Raw genomic sequence first — 20,029 nt, forward strand, 5'->3', positions numbered from 1 at the left:
AGCTCTTATCTGGGTTGGTTTGTCTGCTTCTCACACGCACTTAGCTCAGCTGGCCTGCTGGAGAATGGTATTAACAGGCTGTGCTCCAACCTCGCAGAGCTGGGTTTGAATTCTTCCTCTGCACGCACTAAGCTGTGTGACCTTCAACACACCACTTAACTTCCTCTTGATGACACCTCTGATCCGTTAACTCTGAACAGAGCTGGGCATGGCGGCACACGCCCGTCATCCCAGCTACCTAGGAGGCAGAGGTAAGGAGGACCATAAATGTGAGGCCACCCTGGTAACTTGGTAAGACCTTGTCTCAAAATAAAAATAAAAAGGAAAAGGAGCCGGGCGTGGTGGTGCACACTAGTAATCCCAGCATTCAGGAGGTGGAGACAGGAGGATCACAGTTCGTGCACAGCCTCAGCTACTTCGTGAGGCCCTTTGCAACTCAGCTAGACACTATTTTAAAATAAAGAATAGGAGCCGGGTGTGGTGGCGCACGCTTGTAATCCCAGCGCTTGGGAGGCTGAGACAGGAGGATCGTACAGTTTCAAAGCCAGCCTCAGCTACTTAGTGAGGCTCTCAGCAACTTAATGAGACCCTGTTTCCAAATAAAGTATAAAATAGGTCTGGGAGTATAGACCGGAGGTAGAGAAGCCTCTGGGTTCCATCCCTAGTACCACACATACACACACACAAAAAGAAAGAATAGAAAATAGAGCTGGGGTGTAGCTCAAAGGTAGAATGCCCCTGGGTTCTATCCTGAGTACCAGAAAAAAAGGAGGGGGGCTAGAAGTATAGCTCAGTGGTAGAATGCCTTTGATTTCAATCCCCAGTACAGCAAAGTAAATAAGCAAATAAATAGCCGGACGTGGTGGCGTGCGCGTGTAATCCCCGCGCTTGGGAGGCAGAGACAGGAGGGTCCTGCAGGTTCGAGGCCAGCCTGGCTGGCTTAGGAGACCCTGTTTCCAAATAAAAAAATATAAAAATGGGTCTGGGAGCGTAGCCTGGAGGTAGAAGGGTTTTTAGGAACCCCAGTACCACCAAAATAAATAAATAAATAGTAAATAAATGCCAGCCATGATGGTGCATTGCATGCCTTTAATCCCAGTGCTTGAGAGGCTGAGACAGGAGGATCGCAGGCATGAGGCCAGCCTCAGAAACTTAGTGAGAGCCTGTTTCAAAATAAAAAAGTGTTGGGAGTGTAACTTGGAGGTAGAATGCCCCTGGGTTCAATTTCCAGTACCAAAACAAACAAACATACATACATGAACAAGACCTCATATAAGGCTTAAATGTGGTTCTAGATAAAAAGTTCCTGGCACATGGTAGGCCCTCATTCAGCTCTCACTATTTTTATTCAAATTATATCTACCTCAGTTGGACGTGGTGGCGCACGCTTGTAATCCCAGCACTTGGGAGGCTGAGACAGGAGGATCGCCCAGGTTCGAAGCCAGCCTCAGCTACTCAGTGAGGCTCTCAGCAACTTAGTGAGACCCTGTTTCCAAATAAAATATAAAATAGGTCTGAGAGTGTAGCCCCGGGGGTAGAAAGTCCCTGGGTTCCATCCCCAGTACCACAAAAAACAAAACAAAACAAAACAAAACAAAACAAAAAAAACAAAAAAAAACAAATTATATCTACCTCACCCTCTACGAGCGCAGGCAAGGCAGGAACCATACATGTTTTTTCCCGATCCCCAAGTGTCCAGCACATAGTAGGGAACTTATGGGGCCTGATCTGTAACCAGTTTTCCTGCACCTCACAGACTCATGCTCCCCACCCCTGCCCTGGTGGGGTGAGGCTGAGTGTAGCCCCGGGGGTCCCACCCTGCTCTCTGAGTCTGACCCAGCAAGCTGCTGGGTGCCAGCATCAATAAATTACCTGCAAGTTCAGGTGACTGGGACAGATCCAGTGTCAGCTTCCTTTGTGTCCCACAGAAAGGCTTAGGCCCTGGGTTCCCCTCCGCAAGCCTCTCCACCAAGGGCTCCATCAGAATGATAGAGCTCCTCACAGGAGACCTACTATGTGCCAGCCCCCCTCCCCACTCCCGGGCACTCAGCACCACATTTGGCTGACACCTCACAGAAATTCTGCAAATCAGCTGCTTCCTCCATTAGATTGATGACACCAGACTTTGAATGGAAGGAACCTGGCATGGACTAAATTCACACACAAAAAGGGCCCTTCTCCACCTGGGCGTGGTGGCACACACTTGTAATCCCAGTACTCGGGGGACTGAGAAAGGAGGATCACAGGTTTGTGGCCTGTCTCAGCTACTTAGTGAGGCCCTTTGCCGCTTAGTGAGACTCTGTTTCAAAATATGGCATGGGGTATAGCTCAGAAGTAGAATGCCCCTGGGTTCCATCCCCAGTACCACATAAAAATAAAAGTAAAAATAAACATAAAAATAAAAATAGGGCTGGGAGCTGGGCGTGGTGGCGCACGCTTGCAATTCCAGCATTTGGGAAGCTGAGACAGGAGGATCGCGGTTTGCAGTCAGCCTCATCTACTTAGTGAGGCCTTTGCGACTCAGTGAGACCCTGTTTCAAAATAAAGAATAAAAAATAGTGCTGGGGGTGTAGCTTGGAAGTAGAATACCCCTGGGTTCCATTCCCAGTACCACACACATTAAAAAAAAAAAAAAAAAAAAAGGGCTTGCGGTGTAGCTCAGAGGTAGAATGTCCCTGGGTTCAATCCTCAGTACTGAAAAAAAAACAATCAGCCAGCACCAGGTCCATGCTGATCACTCTGTGCCCACACCAAGCGTGGCATCTGACACACGGAAGATGCTGGGACAAATGTCCGAATGAAGAGCAGATGGCCGGGATGGTGAGAGGAGCTAATGTTTATTGTGTGCTTATTCTCACAGCAGCCCCGTGGGTCAGGGACCATTATCAAATCCCTGCGTTACTGGCGTTAGCCTTGGAGAGCAGTAGAGCCCCTAGGAGGAGCACAGCAGACACAGAGGACCCACTGATTGTGGGGTCAGAGGGTGGTGGCAAGCGCTGGAGGGATTCAGTCTGACACTTCTTTTTTGAGATCCAGCCCATTTGCACTCATTCGTCTATTTATTCAGTAATTATTTATTAAACCTCTGTCTCATGCCAGGCACTGGTAGATACAGGTAACGAGGCACTCGCTCTTGTAATCACACAGCCAGACCCAGGACAGGGAATCCCAGGGGTCTGTGAGTGCTCGGAGGAGTCAGCAAGCCTTTGTGGACAAGGCCAGCGTGGAGGGCCAGCCCGGTGCTGTGCCGGGTGCAGAAGAAAGACTTGGGGGTGGGGATAGCAAGTGGTTTCATGTAAGCCCACAGTGGAAGTGGCACTGCCCTGCCCACAGGTCCAGGCCTCCCTACTCTCCCCTGCCCTTTGGTTGGGAGGCCTCTATGGGGACCCGAGTCACCCCTGCCTTGAACTTTTGGTGGGCAAGTTTGATGTGGAGTGTGGACATTCCCACTCATCTGGGCCCTGGTAGATCTCAGCAAAGGCAGGCCATCTGGGCCAGTCTAGGCGCCGGCTCTGCCTACTGATTGAGTCTCTTGCCTTGCAGGGGACCCCGTTTGCCCCTCTACTGAGTCCTGTAATGCAGTACATTCCTAGCAGTAGTGTAAGTAGACATGAGCCCTGAGGTCCGGGCATTCTGTGCTTGCTTGCTTATTTATTTATTTATTTATTTATTTATTTATTGGACCTGGGTATTGAACCCAGGAGCATTCTATCTCCGAGTAATACCTCCACCCCTATTTTTTATTCCTTAGTTTGAAACAGGGTCTCACTAAGTTGCAGAGGGCCTCACTAAGTAGCCTAGACTGGCTGCAAACCTGTGATCCCCCTGTCTCAGCCTCCTAAATACTGGGATTACAAGCGTGCGCCACCACGCCCAGCTTGTATCTGTGCTTTAACTGCAGCCTCTCTAGGACATCTGGACTAAGGTTTAAAAAAAAAAAAAATCCAGCTGGGCTTGGTGGCGCACACTTGTAATCCCAGTACTTAGGAGTCTGAGACAGGAGATTCCAGGCTCTAGGCTGACTTCAGCTACTTAGTGAGGCACTCCACAACTTAGTGAGACCCTATTTCAAAATAAAGAATATAGCCAGGTGTGGTGGAGCACACTTGTAATCTCAGTGCTTAGAAGGCTGAGACAGAAGGATCACACAGATTTAAAGCCAGAATCAACTACTTAGTGAGGCTCTCAGCAACTTTGTGAGACCCTGTTTCCAAATAAAGTATAAAATAGGCCTGGGAGTATAGCCTGGAGGTAGAAAAGCCCCTGGGCTCCACCCCCAGTACCACCAAAATAAATAAAGAATAAAAAAACAGGCTGTGAGGTGTAGCTCGGAGGTAGAATGCCTCTGGGTTCAGTCCCCAGCACCACACACACACACACACACACACACACACACACACACACACTCCAAGGATCCAGGTGTGATGACACACACCTATAAGTATAATCCTAGTACTTGGGAGACTGAGATAAGAGGATCACAGATTTGAGGGCAGCCTCAGCAAGTCGTGAGACTCCCGTCACCCTAGTGAGGCCCTGTTTCAAAATAAAAAGGGCTGGAGTATAGCTCAGGAGGTAGAATGCCCCCGAGTTCAATCCCTAGCACTGGAGGGGGGGAAATCCTGTGCAACCATTGGCCTTTGATTTCAGACAGCAGATGTCTGAAAGGGGCCCCGAGGACCACGGCTGCCCCCCAAAAGCTGGTCATTGGGGAGACTTAGCCTGGCCTGCATGCTCTGGGGCAGGCCCTCTCCCACAGCAGGGAGCTGTTCCACAGAAACCAGGGCGGGATAGGCTGTAGCACTCCCGCACAGGGGCTGGGGGAGAGTGAATCCTTGGGAGGGACATCAGGCCTCCACTGAGCACAGACTCCTGGGCTCGGGAGTTGCCCTCCGGCCCTCACGTCCTCTTCCTCAGTCTCCCCTGTTTACAGCTCACCAATGGCTTCCACGGCACCTGGAATCCAATCCAAAGCAAGCCCCATGGTCATCGAGACCCCTGCCCTCTGGCGCTCCCCTCTGACTTCATTCTAAGGTCGCTGGCCTCCCTCTAGCTTCTGGAAATGCCTTCTCTTTCCCCCTCAAGGCTTTTGCCTTTGCTGTTCCCTCCCTCCCTGGAATTCCCTTTGCTGGGTCCTTGTCAGCTGCCACTTAAGTCACTGCTCAAATTCTCCCTCCTCAGAGGGGTCTCTTCTGATCCCCCTGCAAAAAACAGCCACCCCTGTGCAGCATATTCTGTGACAACTCCCCATTTCCATCACGGCCCTTTCCCCAAATTGACGACTCATACTTGGTTTGCTCTGTGGCCATCTTCCCCACCCACTCTAGGAGAACAGAGACCTTGGGGCTCCCATGACCATGTCCCCAGCACCTGCTGACTAATGGCCGCCCAACAAGCGTTCACTGAATGAATGAACACGTGGGAAGGGTATCGACAGTACTCCTTTTCTTTTCTGAATCCTTTGCAGTCCCTGTGGAGAAAACGGCATTTATTGAAAACCCGTTACAGGCCACCCTCTCACATATATTACCTTATTGAACCTTTATATTCATAACGTCCTGCCCATCCCACAGATGGTGGAGTTGGGCTTTGGCAACCTGCCGGAGGTCACCCCGCAGAAGGTAGACTGATGGGTGCAGGTAAAGACACAAGACGTGGTCTTGTTGAGCGCTAGGCAAAGTGGGCCTTGGCACCGGGCAGAGAGACTTGGGCTCAACTGGGGACTCTACCACCTAGGCAGTAGGGTACCCTTGCTAAAAGTTGTCAATTTCATTGTGGACTAGAGCATCTTTGCTCTCAGGAACGGAATCAGCTGGGGAAATACTGTCAAAGGGCTTGCTGGAAAAGTCAGGGCATGGGCTCCCAAACCACGCAGAAGTCCTTGTACCCCAGGGGCTAGTGGGTTTTGGAGGGTACTTTCCCTTCTCTAGGCCCCAGTGGTCATCTCTTTCAAGTGGGCAAGTCAGCAGGGATCCACAAAGAGTTCTTGGGAAGAAAAGAGGAAAAACGATGGTAGAGTTGTTGGTGTATATAAAGTAACATGGAAATGTAAATTGTCTAAAAATAATCTCCTATGTGAAGTGCAAAGAGAGGTTGGGACTTGGAAGGCCTCAGTTCTTTCAGCATCTATTGGCACCTACTGTGTGCCAGATGCCTTGGTAGGGCCTGGGAGGGAATACAGGGATGAGTCAGACAGGGTTCTGAGCATCTTGGGCTCCCTGTCCACTTGGGGAAGCAGGCCTAGTAATGCAGTGTGGGGCTCCCTCCCAGTGGGGTGAGAGAGGAAAGCTTCATGTGCGATATGGTAGCAGGTGCCAGACAGAACTGAGCTAAAACCCACACTTTCTTCCGCATGACCTTGAGCAAGTCAAGCCACCTCTCTGAGCCACAGCCCTTCATCTCCAATGTGGGGATGTCCCCTGTGTCTCCTAGAGCTGCCAGGGCTAGCACACAGTAGCTCCAAGGACTCTGGGATACAGTAGCCAGTAGTTCCTAGGCAGAAAACAGTGCTAAGCTGGACAAAATCTGGAACTCAGCTCAAGTGGTGATTTTTCTTCCAGAATGACCTAGGAGCATTGGAGGCAGACCTCCAGAGACAACAGGGAAAGAAGCGTGGGATTTCTCATGGTCTGTTAAGAAAGGGGGGCAGAAATCCTGGGGTGCTTTTAAAAATTTTTTATTTTTGTGGGTCTGAGGATGGAACCCAGAGGCATTTGACCTCCGAGCTACACCCCCTGCCCCTGCCCAGTGTGTGTGTGTGTGTGTGTGTGTGTGTGTGTGTGTGTGTGTGGTGATGGGGGTGGAACCCAGAGGCTTTCTCCCTCCAGGCTATACTCCCAGACCTATTTTATATTTTATTTGGAAACAGGGTCTCACTAAGTTGCTGAGGCTGGCTTCGAACCTGTGCGATCCTCCTGTCTCAATCTCTCAGGCGTGGGGATTACAAGCCTGCGCCACCACACCCGGCCCAATGTTTTATTCTTTACGTTGCAGTTCCATTAAGGGGGAGAGGGCCAGCTCTACCCTAGATCAGATCTGCCCAGGTAGGAGGGGCATGTGAGACGCCCCGCGTTTGCTCAGCAAGAGATTATAAACCAAGTTGCAGCCAGGAAGACAAAGTACCCAAGGTGGGTCTGTGGGCATGCTGAGGGCCTTCTGAAGCAGGTGGTATTGTCATCAGTGAGAGCCTGGCACAGTGACTTATCTAGGGTTTGTGGCTGCACCCAGCAATGAGGTGCGAAGAAGGCGAGGCCTACCGAACTTTGGGGAATTCGGTGTGCGGTGAAAGGGGAGGCTTTGGGGGTTCCTCGGGGGACACAGCTCTTCTGGCACCTGCCTACAGGATGGGGGTCAGGCCAGTTGTGGGAAAGAGGGAGGGGAGCCGTCCTATACCGCCCCGGCGGTGCTAATTTGGACCGTCCCGCGGAGGCCGGGATGCTGGTGGTTGGGCTGGGATGGTGCCCTACTCCCCTTGGGCCGCAGGGTCCGGGAGGAGTGCGGCCTGCGAGCTCCGGGTCGGGCCGGGCGTCGGGAGCGTGGTCCCCGGGCTGGGCACTGCGCGCCTGCGGCGGCGGCCTTCCGGCGGCTGCGGGTGCGGCGCCCCCGCCCCCAGGGGCCGGCCGGGCGGGAGCTGGGCAGGGCGCGCGGGCGCGGACCGGCGGGCGGGCGGGCGGCCGGGAAGGCTGCGCCGCTCTAACAGGTGGGATCCCGCGGCGAGGTGGAGGCGGGCGCGGGAGGAGGAGGAGGAGGAAGAGGAGGAGGAGGAGAAGGAGGAGGAGGAGGAGGAGGAGGAGGAAGAGCAGCGGCAGCGGGCGCCCGAGCCCGAGCTGGGTGAGCCGCACGAGCTGACAGCCGCCGCCGCCGCCCGCGCCCAGGCTCGGTCCTGCTCCGCGCGCCCGGGGCCGCTCCCCGCCTCCCGCCTCCCCCGGCCGCCCGCGGGGCGGCCCGCCCCCTCTGCACCTCCGGGCCGAGGCTGCCTCGATCGCTCCTGCATCCCGGCCGGGGGGAGGAGGAGGCGGAGCAGGAGGCGAGCCGGAGCCGCCGCCGCCAACGCCGCCGCCGCCGCCGCCGCCGCCCGAGCAGGACAGAGCGCGCCGCAGCCCGCGCGTCCGGCCGCCGCCCGCCCGCTCCAGCGCCGCGCCGAGCCCGGCGGGACAGCCCGGGGCCAGCTCGCCCGCGCCCGCGCCCGCGCCCGCGGCGGGAGGATGCCGAAGCCCACGCTGCTGCTGCGCGGGGGCTGGGAGCGCGGGCGCAGCCCCGGGGACTCGGAGCTGGGCCGCCAGTTCCGGGACTGGTGCCTGCGCACCTACGGCGACTCGGCCAAAACCAAGACCGTGACGCGCAGCAAATACCAGCGGATCGCCGAGGTCCTGCAGGGCGGCGGGACCGGCGCGGGCAGCGGCCCCGCGGCCGGCGAGAAAGGCAAGTTCCAGTTCTGGGTGCGCTCCAAGGGCTTCCGCCTGGGCAGCGGCCGGGAACCCAAGACGGGCCAAGTGGTGTATGTGCCGGTCAAGACGGGCTCGGTGAGTGCGCGCTCGGCCGCCGGCCGGTCCCGCGGTGGGGCGGGGTGTGCATGTGTGTGCGCGCGTGTGCTCGGCCGCCGGCGCACGCGTCCCTGCCCAGCGCTGGGGTCCGGCGCCCCTGCCCCCTCTGCGCCGCTGCCCGGGCGGCGGCGGGGCCGGCGGGCTGTCCCGGGCGGCTCACCCCGGCGCGCCCTGCCCTCCGTCCCCTCCCCCGCCGGCAGGCGGCGGCTCCGCAGCCCGAGCCTCCCCCCGCCCGCCCGCCCGCCCGCCCGCCGGGGGCCGCCTGTCCCGGGCGCCTCGCGCTCCCGCCCCCGGGCCGGCTGGGCGGTGTGTGTGTGTGTGTGTGTGTGTGTGTGTGTGTGTGTGTGTGCACGCGCGCGCGCGCGGAGGGTGGTGCCGCGGGGGTGGGAGGCTGGGGCAGCGACGGGACGGGGAGTCCGCCGGGCCTCCCAGCGCCAGGGGAGGGGGCCAGCCCGGGCGCTGTCGCCCCGACCCCACCCGGCGCTGGTCCGGGGAGGGGCGGCCCGATCCGCAGCCTGGCGCAGGAGCGGCCTCCCGCGGGTGGGTGGGGCGCCCCTCCGCCCCCCCCCCGGGCCTCCCGCTCCCCCTCCCGGGGACGGGGGCGGCCTGACCTACCCCTCCCCTCCCCTCCCCCGTCCCCCGGGCGGCCTGGTCCGGGCGGGGTGGCCCGGGGGAGGGGGCGGGGAGCCGCAGCCTCCGAGAGGGAGGGGGCCGGAGGCCGGGCGGGGGCGTCCCCTCCGGCCCGGGGCGCCCTGGAGAGGGCGTGCGGCGCGGGCCCCGCGGCTCCCCCGCCGGGACCTCATTGTTCTGCAGAGGGTGGGGGCTGGGGGGCGACGGCTCCCGGGGCGCTGCTGAGCTTTGAACTTTCGGTCGCCGAGACCCTCGGCTCGTGCGTTCCGCCCCCGGCCCGGCCGGGCCAGGGCAGCCTCCCTCCCGTGCCCCTCCCTCCCTCCCCAGCCTCGCCCGGCCCGAGCGAGCGAGCGGGGCGGCCCCGCGCCGGCCTCCCTCCCTCCCCGCTCCCCCCGCCGCGCTCCTCCCCCGTCCGGCCCGCCCGCCCGGCGCTCAGCCCCGTCCCCGGCCGGAGCGGGCTCTTCACACACAATTGATTCGGTCGTTACGAAAAGTGCACTTGTCCCCTCCCCCTCCCCCTCCGGCGGCCGCCGGGCCCGGCCTGCGGGGCGAAGGGGCCGCGAGGGAGGGAGGCGGGCGGGAGCGGGGAGCGGATCCGGAGGCGCCTCCCCCCGCGCCCAGGGGACGGGGCTGCAGGCCGCGGGGAGTGGGGAGCCGCGAGCGCGGAGGGCGGGCGGCCCATCTGCGAGGAGCGCTGATAACCGCGCCGCCGCCGCTGCGGCCGCCAGCAGCCCATCTGCGCCGCTGCCGCCTCCGGCCGGACCGCGAACAGGGGGCTGGGCCGAGGGGCGCACCCGCGCCGCGGTCCGGGAGGGGCGGGCTGGGGCAGTGTCCCACCAGTGCGAGTCAGCGACACCCCCCCCCCCGGCAGAAATCAGTATTCTCCCCCAAACCCAGGGAGTCTGGGTCATTGTCCTCTCCTGCAGCGGAGTCAGGGACCCCTCCCAGCCCAAATCAGTGCCCGCTTTCCCTGTGGGGCGTATGGGTCGTTGCCTACCCAGCCCACTTCAGCCCTCCCCACCCTGCCTGTCTGGGGACCCTCTCTGTTCTCCCCATCTTGGGTCGGTGTCCCCGCCTGAAGGTGGCATTTTCCGGGTCACTGACCCAGCAGATGGTTGGCTGAATCTGTACCCCCTTCCCTAGGTCAGTGTCCTCTGCCTTTAGGGCTTCCCAGGTCAGTGCCCCACCCACCTCTCATCCTGTTTATATCTCCTGGACCAGCTGAGAGTCTTGGCCCAACCTCATTAGCCTGAAGCAGGAGCCCCCACTCTTGGAGTTGGGGGTGATCCTCCCAGAGTTGGCAGCTGGCTTGCTGGCTCTCTGTGTGGGTCAACCTGTCCCCGGGGGACAGGCATCATGAGGCAGTCTGTCCATCACCTATCCACAGCTGTCAAGGCACAGCACCCCCATCCTGGCCACATGCAGACACTGGATGCAACGCCTGGGCTCTAGGTCCTGCCCACGGGCTCCTCCCTTCCCATCCTTCTGGAGCCCACACTGCCCTGCCCTGCCCGCCTCTGGTAGCAGGGGCCTCAGGAGCCTCTACCCTGGCTCTCAGACCCATAATAAACCAGCCCCAAGGGACTGCTTGACTGGGAGGCAGAGAAAGGGGACCCAGGCCTCCTGGCTCAGACTGCCAAGAGGATGACAGCCTGCCCCTCCAGCTCCCACACGACCTGACGGCCTGCTGGCCCCCAGAGAGCCCGTTAGCTACCTGCCGCTCTCCCGCCAACCGAGTCAGCCCCAGGAGATGCCCGGACTCCTGCCACCCCATCTCCAAGTGCCTTCCTGGGGCTCAGTTATTATTATTACATTTCCATTTTCCTTTTCACTGATCTGAGAGGAACAAATCCTGCTGGGAATTATGGGGCAGCCCCAGCCTCTTGCTGGGAAGGACTGCATGGGACCTTTAGAAGTACCAGAGGACATCCCTTACCGCCACTGACCCCCCCCACCAATTTAAATTGTCATTGCCTTTCACACCAGTTGGCAGAGATCCTGCAGTTTTGTCCTGGGTGGGTTTCTGTGAAGGTCATTGGGCTGCGGGTTTGGTTTAGTACCTACAGACCTTGGGATAGGCCCTGGGCCATTTGGGTGGGTGTGAGCAGTGCCTGCTCCTAGGGCACCCAGCTGGTGGGGGCGGCATAGCTGAAGATTTGAAAAAAGAAGCCTGTAGAGGCTCCGGGAGAGGGCAGGCAGGTGGGGACAGTCAGGGAGGAGGGGATGTGGGAGCTGTGTCACTCATTGCACCCCCTCCCACTGTGGCCCCCATCCCAAGGGTGGCCATGGCGCCATCTCTTTTTCTTGTTGCTTGCTGGGCGCCCTCACCCTGCACCCCTCTTCCTCCCCCACACCATATGCAGTGCTGTGGTCGGGCCTTCCCTAGTCCAGGCCGGCTGCGGGTCGGTGATCTGACACCACTGTCCTGTCCCATCTGGCCCTGAGCTTTTCTGGGTGTGTGTGACAAAGGCTTAATCTGTCCGGGCGGCCCAGGGTGGAGAGGATGGCAAGGGGGAATTACACTCCTCGGGGCCTCATGCAGCTGGGGCCCAGGGGGCGGGGCGGGGCTGGACAGGTCCTGGAGGAGCCTGGGGGTGGGGGGAGGCAACTTGGCGTTCAGTTTGCAGGTTGTCACAGGAAGTAGGAGGCGGGGAGACTGAGGGGGGGAGGGCGGAGTCCTCGCAGGGTGCTCACAGGGATGAGATCTTTCTATGACAAGAGCCATTCGGGCCTCTTGGCTGGGCAAAGCCTGGTTTGGATTTATTATTTCTTGTGTTTGGCCTGCTCTGGCCACTTTGGGCTGCCAGGCAGGGCATGGAAACTGAAGCCCGTGAGAGGAAAGACCCTCCAGTTTGTCCCAGTGCCAACCGCAAGCCAACTGGGGCCGGACCCTGGGCGAGCTGTCACTTCCTAGGGCCGGAGAGCCCAAGGCTCTTAGGAGAACTGTATCGACTGTATCTTCTTCCAAATGGGGAAACCGAGGCCTCAAGGCAGAGGCAGTCTCCATGGGTGGGGAGGTGGAGTTGGAACATAGGTCTCAGGGCTCCACCACGTAGGGCTGTCCATGCCAGGATTCCCACCATTAGAGCCGCGTTGGCCCAGGGAAACCTCTGTAATCGGCCAGCGCCACTCTCAACACCAGGCCTCTGCAAGCTGGACCCCAGGTGCTCTACTGGCCAAATTGACTAATGGTGGTCTTTTCCCAGTTTGCAGACAACGTTCATTTAGTGGAAAGCGTTTTCACAGTCTTAAGTCTCTCCCCAGAGCTTTCACATAAACCTTTGGCACCTGCGGCCGCTGGTCTGGGTGGGAAAGGGCCTCTGACTTAGCGTAGCGTAATATATGCTATGACCTTCTGTTGAATACCTCAGTGCTTCCTGATTTTTCCAAAATTATCACTGCAGCGACCTTTCTGAGTCACCTACTGTGTGCTAAGGTGCTACCGCACATTGGTTTTAGGACCCTCACAGCAGCCCAGAGGTCAGCACGGTGATGACCATCCGCCGTCAGATGAGTAAACTGAGACTTCGGGAGGTTATGAAACCCCCTAAGTCACACCACGGGTGGGAACAGGCTCTGAGCCTGGCACCATCTTGTCCACATCTCCCCTCTGACCTTGAGGTTTCCTGCAACCTGGTCCAATTTGATTGTGTGGGTCCTTCATGACAAGCTTTCAATCTATTATGCTTTAGTCTGAATTAGTTTAGAAGAATCCCTCCCAGTAAGATGTCTGTAATCGCAGGCTGTTGCCTGGGGCTGTATAATATGTCTAGGGGCTTTTCTGGGGCTCACTAGGCTGAGTATGGGGGAGGGAGGAGGCCTCTGTTAATCTTGGTCCCAGGGAACTTTGGGGAAAGGGTAGACAGCAATGTGTGCGCTCCGTAGGCCTCCTATGGATTTTTCATGAGAGGCATAAGCAGGTCCTTTTGTTAATTAGCCTCTGAAATTTGGGTGGATGTGGTCCTGAGGATGCTGGGGCTGCATTTGGGAGCCAGGACAATGCTGCAGGTCAGGCGTTGCCTTCCTGGGAGCGCCCTCTGGCTCCTGGTCACTGGTGGGGGAGAAGCCCCATGTACACTTCTTCCCTGGCATGAAAATCACTTCCTTTATGGCCCCTTTCTTTATGGCTGCCTTTCTCTCCCTGAAGTGTCTTGAAGGCCAGGAGGCCCCTGTGGGACCCTGAAAGTGCTACTGGGAAGACAGGGCCGGGATCCTGGGGCTGGGCTGTCCCGGGATAAAGACTGAGGGCCTCAGGCAGACCTGGGCTTCTCCAGGGCTGTGTCATTGACCGAGCACTGTGCACGGCACGGCACGTGTGCCCGCGGGGCAGAGCCAGTGTGTGTATGCGTGTTCATGCACAAGTACCCGTGTGTGGGTGTGGGTGTGCCTGAGCATGTGCCTGTCCATGTGCAGGCTGGGAATGCTCTTGTGAGTGTGCCTGGGCAGGGCGTGTGAGCACAGGTGGAGGGCTCTGTGCTTGTGAATACGTGTGGCCAGAGGCATCTGTGTCGGCAGATGTGGGAGCACCTGGGGTGTGACTGTGTGCACGCACACAAGTGTGACGCTCTGATCGGAAAACCCTGCCTGGCTGGTGGCATCGTGCTGATTCGTGTCCTCCATCGAGGCGGGCTGAGCCCACGCTGCTGCCTTGGCCTGGCTGTCCCTGGGGTCTCCGCAGCTGGCTGAAGCCAAGTGAGAGGAAGGGAATGGGCAGATAGGTGGGGCCGTGTCCCTTGATCCTGCCCCCCCAACAGCTTAAGGCCTAGCTGTGCTCTTACAACAAAGCCCAGAGCAAACCCCCCTGGGGATGATGGATCATTCTGGGAGAGAAGGCTCTGAACCTGAAGTGAGGTGCCAGGACCTACAAGATCCCAACTCAACCACTTCCTTGCAGCTTGACCCTGTGGGTGGCCTGCCTGGCCTCCAGGTCTGTTTCCTCATCTGGAAAATGGGCTCCCAGAGTTTTGCTTCTGGGAAAACTGGAAAAGGCTCTCTCCTGTCGTTTAAGGATGGTGACTACGCAACATGCTCAAGGTCACCCTGTCAATGCATGTCAAGGCCAGGCCTGGTTCTTGAACCCCAGAGCAGGTGAGGGAGCAGAAGGAAGCTGGATGCCAGCCTGTCCATGCTGCTGGCTTATTAGAACAAGAACTCCACTTTGACATAGAGTGGAGAGGAAGAGCCTGGGCCTTCAAGCCTCAGGGCTCTGGGTTCAAATCAATTTGGCCTTAATTTTCTCGTTAATAAAATGGAGCTAGTAATCATATCTTTCTCATAGGCCTGGTATGAAAGTTGATTTTTTTTTTTTTTGGTACTAGGATTGAATCCAGGGGCATTCTACCTCCGAGTTACACCCCCAACCCTATTTTAATTCTTTATTTTGAAACAGGGTCTCACTAAGTTGCAGAGGGCCTCACTAAGTAGCTGAGGCTGACTGTGAACCTTCAATCCTCCTGTCTCAGCCTCCCAAGTACTGGGATTACAAGCGTGCGCCACCACACCCAGCTTTAAAGTTAATGTTTTAATGCATCCAGAGACCTCCAAATGTAGCAGGTGTAAGGAGATGTTAGCTGCCCAGTAACCCTGCTGAGCCTCAGTTTTCTTACCTAGAAAATGGGGATTGTAATGAAGGACGTTGTGGCTATTAAATGGGACAGTGAGGGGAAGCGCCCAGCTAAGCCACAGTAAGCAGCAGCAGTGATTAGCTCCCGAGAGAGTGTGTCTAAGTCATTTCTGCGTCCTCCAGCGCCATCGGGGTCCTGGCAAGCGTGGCAGCGCATTGAACATATCACTTGCTCCGATCCCTCCCTGTTGCCAGGAAGGGTGCTGGCATGGGGTGCCAAGGCCTGGCCAGCACTCCTGCGCAGGACTGACCCTTTCTCCTCCCAAGTCCCTGCCCCTGCCCAGGCCCCTGGCAGGGAGCCTGGGTTACTTGCTTGAGGAGAAGGCAGGGCCATCCTAGTAATGACCGCCTCCCTTGGGCAGGGGTCTGAGCATGTCTCCCAATCATTCGAGTCTCTGCCCGATCTATACCAGAAACTTTACTTCACTTAACTGCCCCTGGATTCTGCCAGGTAGATGAGCCTGATCTGAGCGAGGCCAGGGAAGCTCCCAAGGGTACATCGTGAGCAAGGCCGAGCTCGGATCGCTGAGCCCGCCTGGAGGGTGGTCCCTGGGGGACCTGGAGGGGAATGGCAGCGGGGGTGCCCAGCCCTCCACCCGCTGCAGGCTCAGCCGCCTGCCTAAAGGCCCTCCACAAAAGCTCCCCAGAGCTTACGGCAGCCCTCCCTCCTGCCTGGACCCTGGTGGGAGGCAGATGCCAGCCCTCCCCCTGGCCCAGCCCCTTCTCCTCCCATCTCAACTGCAGCTGTGGGTGCAGGCCTGCTGCAGGGTGGGGAGGGGGCTGTCTCCTCTCCCACAAGGTCATGGGCCCCCTCAAGCCTTCCGTCCTCTTGGCCGCCCTGGGACCATGGGCTTCTCTGCTGCAGATAGGGAAACTGAGGCAGGGTGGCAGAAACTCAGTCAGGGCCCACAGAGCTCCTGAGCCTGGTGCGAGCGCGGCCACGCCCTGGGGGCTCCATCCTGCCCGCCTACGGCTCTGACCTGGCCTTTCTGGGCTCATGCTTTACTCTCGCTCTTACCTCCTCCCCTCCCTGTCCAGCCCATTTGCAAATCTTATAGGTTCTACCTTCAGAACCCATCTTAAATCCTAGCATTGCCTGTCCTCACTCCAAGCAGGAGTCAGGCTCCCCGAGGCCTGCGAGTCCTGCACGAGCAGCCCTGGCACCTGCCGCTCTCACCTCGCTCCACTTTTCCTTCATTCGTTTGGCCAATCTCTACTGGCCTCTTTGCTAATCTTTTGTGTGTGTGTGTGTGTGTGTGTGTGGTGGTGGTACTGGGAGTTGAATCAGAGGCATTTTAACTCCAAGCTATACCCCCAGCTCTATTTTATTTTTTATTTTGAAACAGGGTCTCACTAAGTTGCTGAAGCTGGCCTCAACTCTGCAATCCTCCTGTCTCAGCCTCCCAGGTACTGAGATGACAGGTACGCATCACCATGCCCGGCTGCCTCCTCGTGTTCTGCAAGTACACCAGATACATCCCTGCCCCAGGGCCCTTGCCCTGGCTCTGCTCCCACCTTGTGTCCCTCCCCAGATCCTCTTTCCTTCTTGAAGTCTTTGCTCGGATATCACCTCTCAGAAAGGCCTTCCTGATTACCACACAGGACTACCTTGAGCCCCGTGGATCCTGTCCTCCCCCTTTCTACTTACTTTTCCTCTCTGACCCCTTTCAGCTCCTGACATGACACATATTTTCCCAGTTCTGTGTTTCGACGCTCCCCCCAGGCTCTGAGCACCACCAGAGTGCACTGTGTCTGACTCGCGCACTGCTGCACCTCGGGGGCCCACGGCAGCCCCCGCTCTCGTTCCCCGCGGGAAGGGAATCGCAGGGAGATGCCTCAGAGCAGAAGTCTGGGAACTGTGTGCCGGGTTCTGCGCTCAGCAGGCCTCAGCAGCCCCGGTGTCAGGTCAGGTGCACCCTCCTGTCTGGGAAGTCCTCAGGGAACTGACATTTGAACTGGACCTTGAGGGTCCAGGGCATCTTTCAGCAGGAGCAGAGCAGGGGCAAGCTCCTCCTGGGGGCGAGGCTGTGTGTGTAGACTGTGTAGCATGGACGGGGGGCTGACTTTCCTGGAGAAGTGTGCTCCGCAGAGCATCCAGGCTGGGGTTAGGCTGGGCTAGTGGTCGGCCGGCCCGAGAACCGCTCTTGGGGCCTGAGCTGGTGAACTTGGTTGGGCCAGATGGGAGAAGAGCCTCTGGGAAATGCTCAGAGAAGCCAGTGCGGCAGCGTTACGAGCAGGGCACCGAGGGAGATGAGGTCAGAGTTGGCTTTTAGAAAGAAAGTCAACCTGGGTGCTGAAGCCAGAGGGGACAAACAAGGGGATGAGGAGTGGGCAGGGCAGGAGGGCGAAGGTGTGGCTGGTTCCAGGGAAGCCGAGGCTCACAGCTGACTCTGTCTGGAAAGCAGAAGATGAAGCCCAGGGGCAGGTGGTTGGAATCCACGGGGAGCCCTGGAGGGCAGCAGTCTGCAGCAGTGGTGGTGGCTTGGCCTCCATGGCTGCTAGGCCCCTTTCTAGCCTGGAGCCTTTGCACCTCCGGGAAGTGCCCCGGGCTCCTTGGAAGCCAGCTGAGTGGCCCAGAGATAAGTCACCCCCTCCTCTGAGCCACAGATCTCCTAAAATGGGCCACACCTCCCCTACAGGGCCACTGTGGGGGCAGAGAAGACTTCATGGAAACAAGAGCTGCCCGCTGCTTCTTTTTTTTTTGTATTGAGGGTGGAACCCAGGGGCTTTTCTACCTCCGGGCTATACTCCCAGACCTATTTTATACTTTATTTGGAAACAGTGTCTCACTAAATTGCTGAGAACCTCACTAAGTAGCTGAGGCTGGCTTCGAACCTCCCAAGTGCTGGGATTATAAGCATGTGCCACCACTACCCCCTGCTTCTGCCTGTCCAGTGGCCACACCTTAGGACAGGGTTCTGGGGCAGGGGATGCAGAGCCGAGGTCGGAGAGAAGGCAGGGGAGTGTGAAGGCAGGGGAGTGTGTGGGGGACAGGGAGGGCTCCCCCCAGGAGGGAAGGTTGCCCTGCAGGATCCTGGCCTTGCCTTCCTCTGGAGGAGGGAGGTGGAATTGTTGCTCAAGGAGGGTGGGGTCCTGCAGGCCAGGGGAGGGGGAGAGGCAGTGGAGCCCAGGTGTGCTTAGTCCTGGGGCCCAGGCACCTGGTTCAGATCCTGGCTCAGCAGCTGTGCACCGCGGACAGACACATCTTGACCTCTTTGAGTGTCTGTTCTCAGCTGTGAAATGGCTATAGCGCTGTCCATGGCCTGTTGGGGTTGCCGCGGGTCCCTGGGCTCCATGAAGTACGCAGTCAGTCCCCGCTGTGGAGAAAGACAATGACAGTCATAGCACACCCGTATGTGTTGAGTGGGAACCGGCTGGCTGCAAGCTTTATGTGCGTGACTCCATACACCTGACCAAACCTGGCTGCCGTTACGATCCTCACCTGTGGATGAGGATTCTGAGGCTCAGAGAGGTTAAGTCACACTCCTGTGGTCACACAGCTGGAGGGAGGCAGAGCAGGGACTAGAGCGGATGCAGTGGAGAAGCGTTGTGTCCTCAGCTCACTAAATCACCTGTCACAGTCAGACTCAGAACTGGGGATCTGGTGTGGAGTTACAGAGCTCCCATGAGGGGGTCTTACCAGCATAGGGAGGGTGGTATCCTGACTCTCGGACATGCTGACGAGGCACAAACAGGATCTACTGGTGGGTGGGCCCCAGGGGAGTTCACGGAGCCCCCCAATGCCAGCTTCTACGAGAGGAGGCCTCTGCCCTTGCCAGCAGGATGAAGAGGCAGGTGCAGCCCAGGCCGCTCCCTCAGTCCCCTGGGCACACAGCCAGTGCGTGGCCTTGGCAGCACCGGGGGCCTGGAGCAGGGAGAAGCCCTGTGGGCTGTGCAGGGACCCCTCGTGAGGGGGCGAGCCAGGACACATGGACACAGGTGCAAGGGAGCCGATTGCATATAAAACAACAAAAACAATAACAAAAAAGTAGCAGTTCCCGAAGGGGTGAGAAGCTCCGGCCCAGTCCTCCCACCCAGTTCCCCTGCTCAGGGGGTCCCGTTCACGGGTCCTCTGGGCCTGCTTGGTTCTCTGTCCGGGCCGCCTCTGTTTGGATCTGGAATCCGCCGTCTACTCCTTGTGACTGGGTCAGCCCGTTTAACTTCTCCAGTTTCTACATCTAAAAATGGGGGTAATGATAGGACCTATTTCCCTGTGGAGGGTTGGTGACAAGCGAGGGTTTCAAGAGTGTAACGGCGCAGGGTGGTGGAGCCCCGGCAAGGCGCCGCCATCGCTGCTCTTGATACGGTTATCACTGCAGTGCACCTCTGGACACTATGCTTACCGTTCGAAATGTGTGTTTAAACACCCAGCACCCCTCACAGGTCTTCAAGCTCAGGAAAGAGCCCGAGGTCAGCCCAGCGGCCCCAGCTCTCGAGACCAGCCCCAGGCACAGGAGCGGCTGCTTCCCGCAGGGCTCAGGATTTGGGAACGCAATCCCCTGCCTCTATGCTAGGTACACAGGGGGCCCTAGGGTTCTTAGAGATGTTTCCAGAGCTCCAGGCCGCTGTGGGAGGCCAAGGCCTCCGATGGGCTGAGGCTGTTCGGTGGGGACCCCACCTGCAGGTCCCTGCCCTCAGGGGCATTCACATCGGAGCTAGGAATGATGGTGTCATGGACTGGTCCCCGGTTTGGGAGGTATTCACATGTGACTGAGAAGGATCTAGCCCTGGCTTTAAATCCTGACTGTGCTGCTTAGAAGCTGAGTGACTTTGGGGAAATTAATGAAACTTTCTGGGCCTCGGTTTCCTCCTCTATGAGATGAACATGGCCATGAGAGCTGCCACGCGTGTACGGTCGCTGGACGCAGGTAAAAGCCTTCGCTCAGGACCCAGCTCACAGCAAGGGCTCAGCCTGCCGTGAGGACACCCAGCAAGGCCACAGCACTGCGGCGGGCCAGTCCATTCCTTCGCTCCCTTGTTCAGCTGACTGGTTCCTGCTACACACCAGGTCCACTCACCATCCTTCTGCAGAGAGATTGGCCAGTACCTGAGCGCCGGAGCCATGCTTAGGCACAGCGTAGACTTGAGCTCTGCCTCCCAGAGCTCAGAGCAGCAGGTGCCCCAGGTGGCTGGACATCTGGGGGTCCTGGGTCTGGCGTGCTGTCCAGCCCTGTCCCGTCCTGTCCTGCCAGGCTCGCCGAAGCCCTGGAGGCCACTTGCCTGGAGTCCCCAT

The 20,029-nt window shown here is 58.3% G+C and overlaps 1 protein-coding gene across 2 annotated transcripts in view; it reads left to right on the forward strand.

Annotated features, from left to right (window-relative positions):
• Window positions 1-8,204: 8,204 nt before the first annotated feature.
• The window catches only part of NOL4L (nucleolar protein 4 like), a gene marked incomplete at its 5' end in the record, with an annotated part of 137,734 nt that continues 125,909 nt past the window's right edge, over window positions 8,205-20,029 (forward strand). For both annotated transcript variants that reach the window (XM_080716828.1, XM_080716829.1), the window contains one exon: window positions 8,205-8,522. In XM_080716828.1, the coding sequence (XP_080572954.1) occupies window positions 8,205-8,522 (318 nt within the window). The remainder of the gene's footprint in view (window positions 8,523-20,029) is intronic.

Source organism: Muscardinus avellanarius (genome assembly GCF_963383645.1).
Source record: "Muscardinus avellanarius genome assembly, chromosome: 19".
Lineage (NCBI taxonomy): Eukaryota > Metazoa > Chordata > Mammalia > Rodentia > Gliridae > Muscardinus > Muscardinus avellanarius.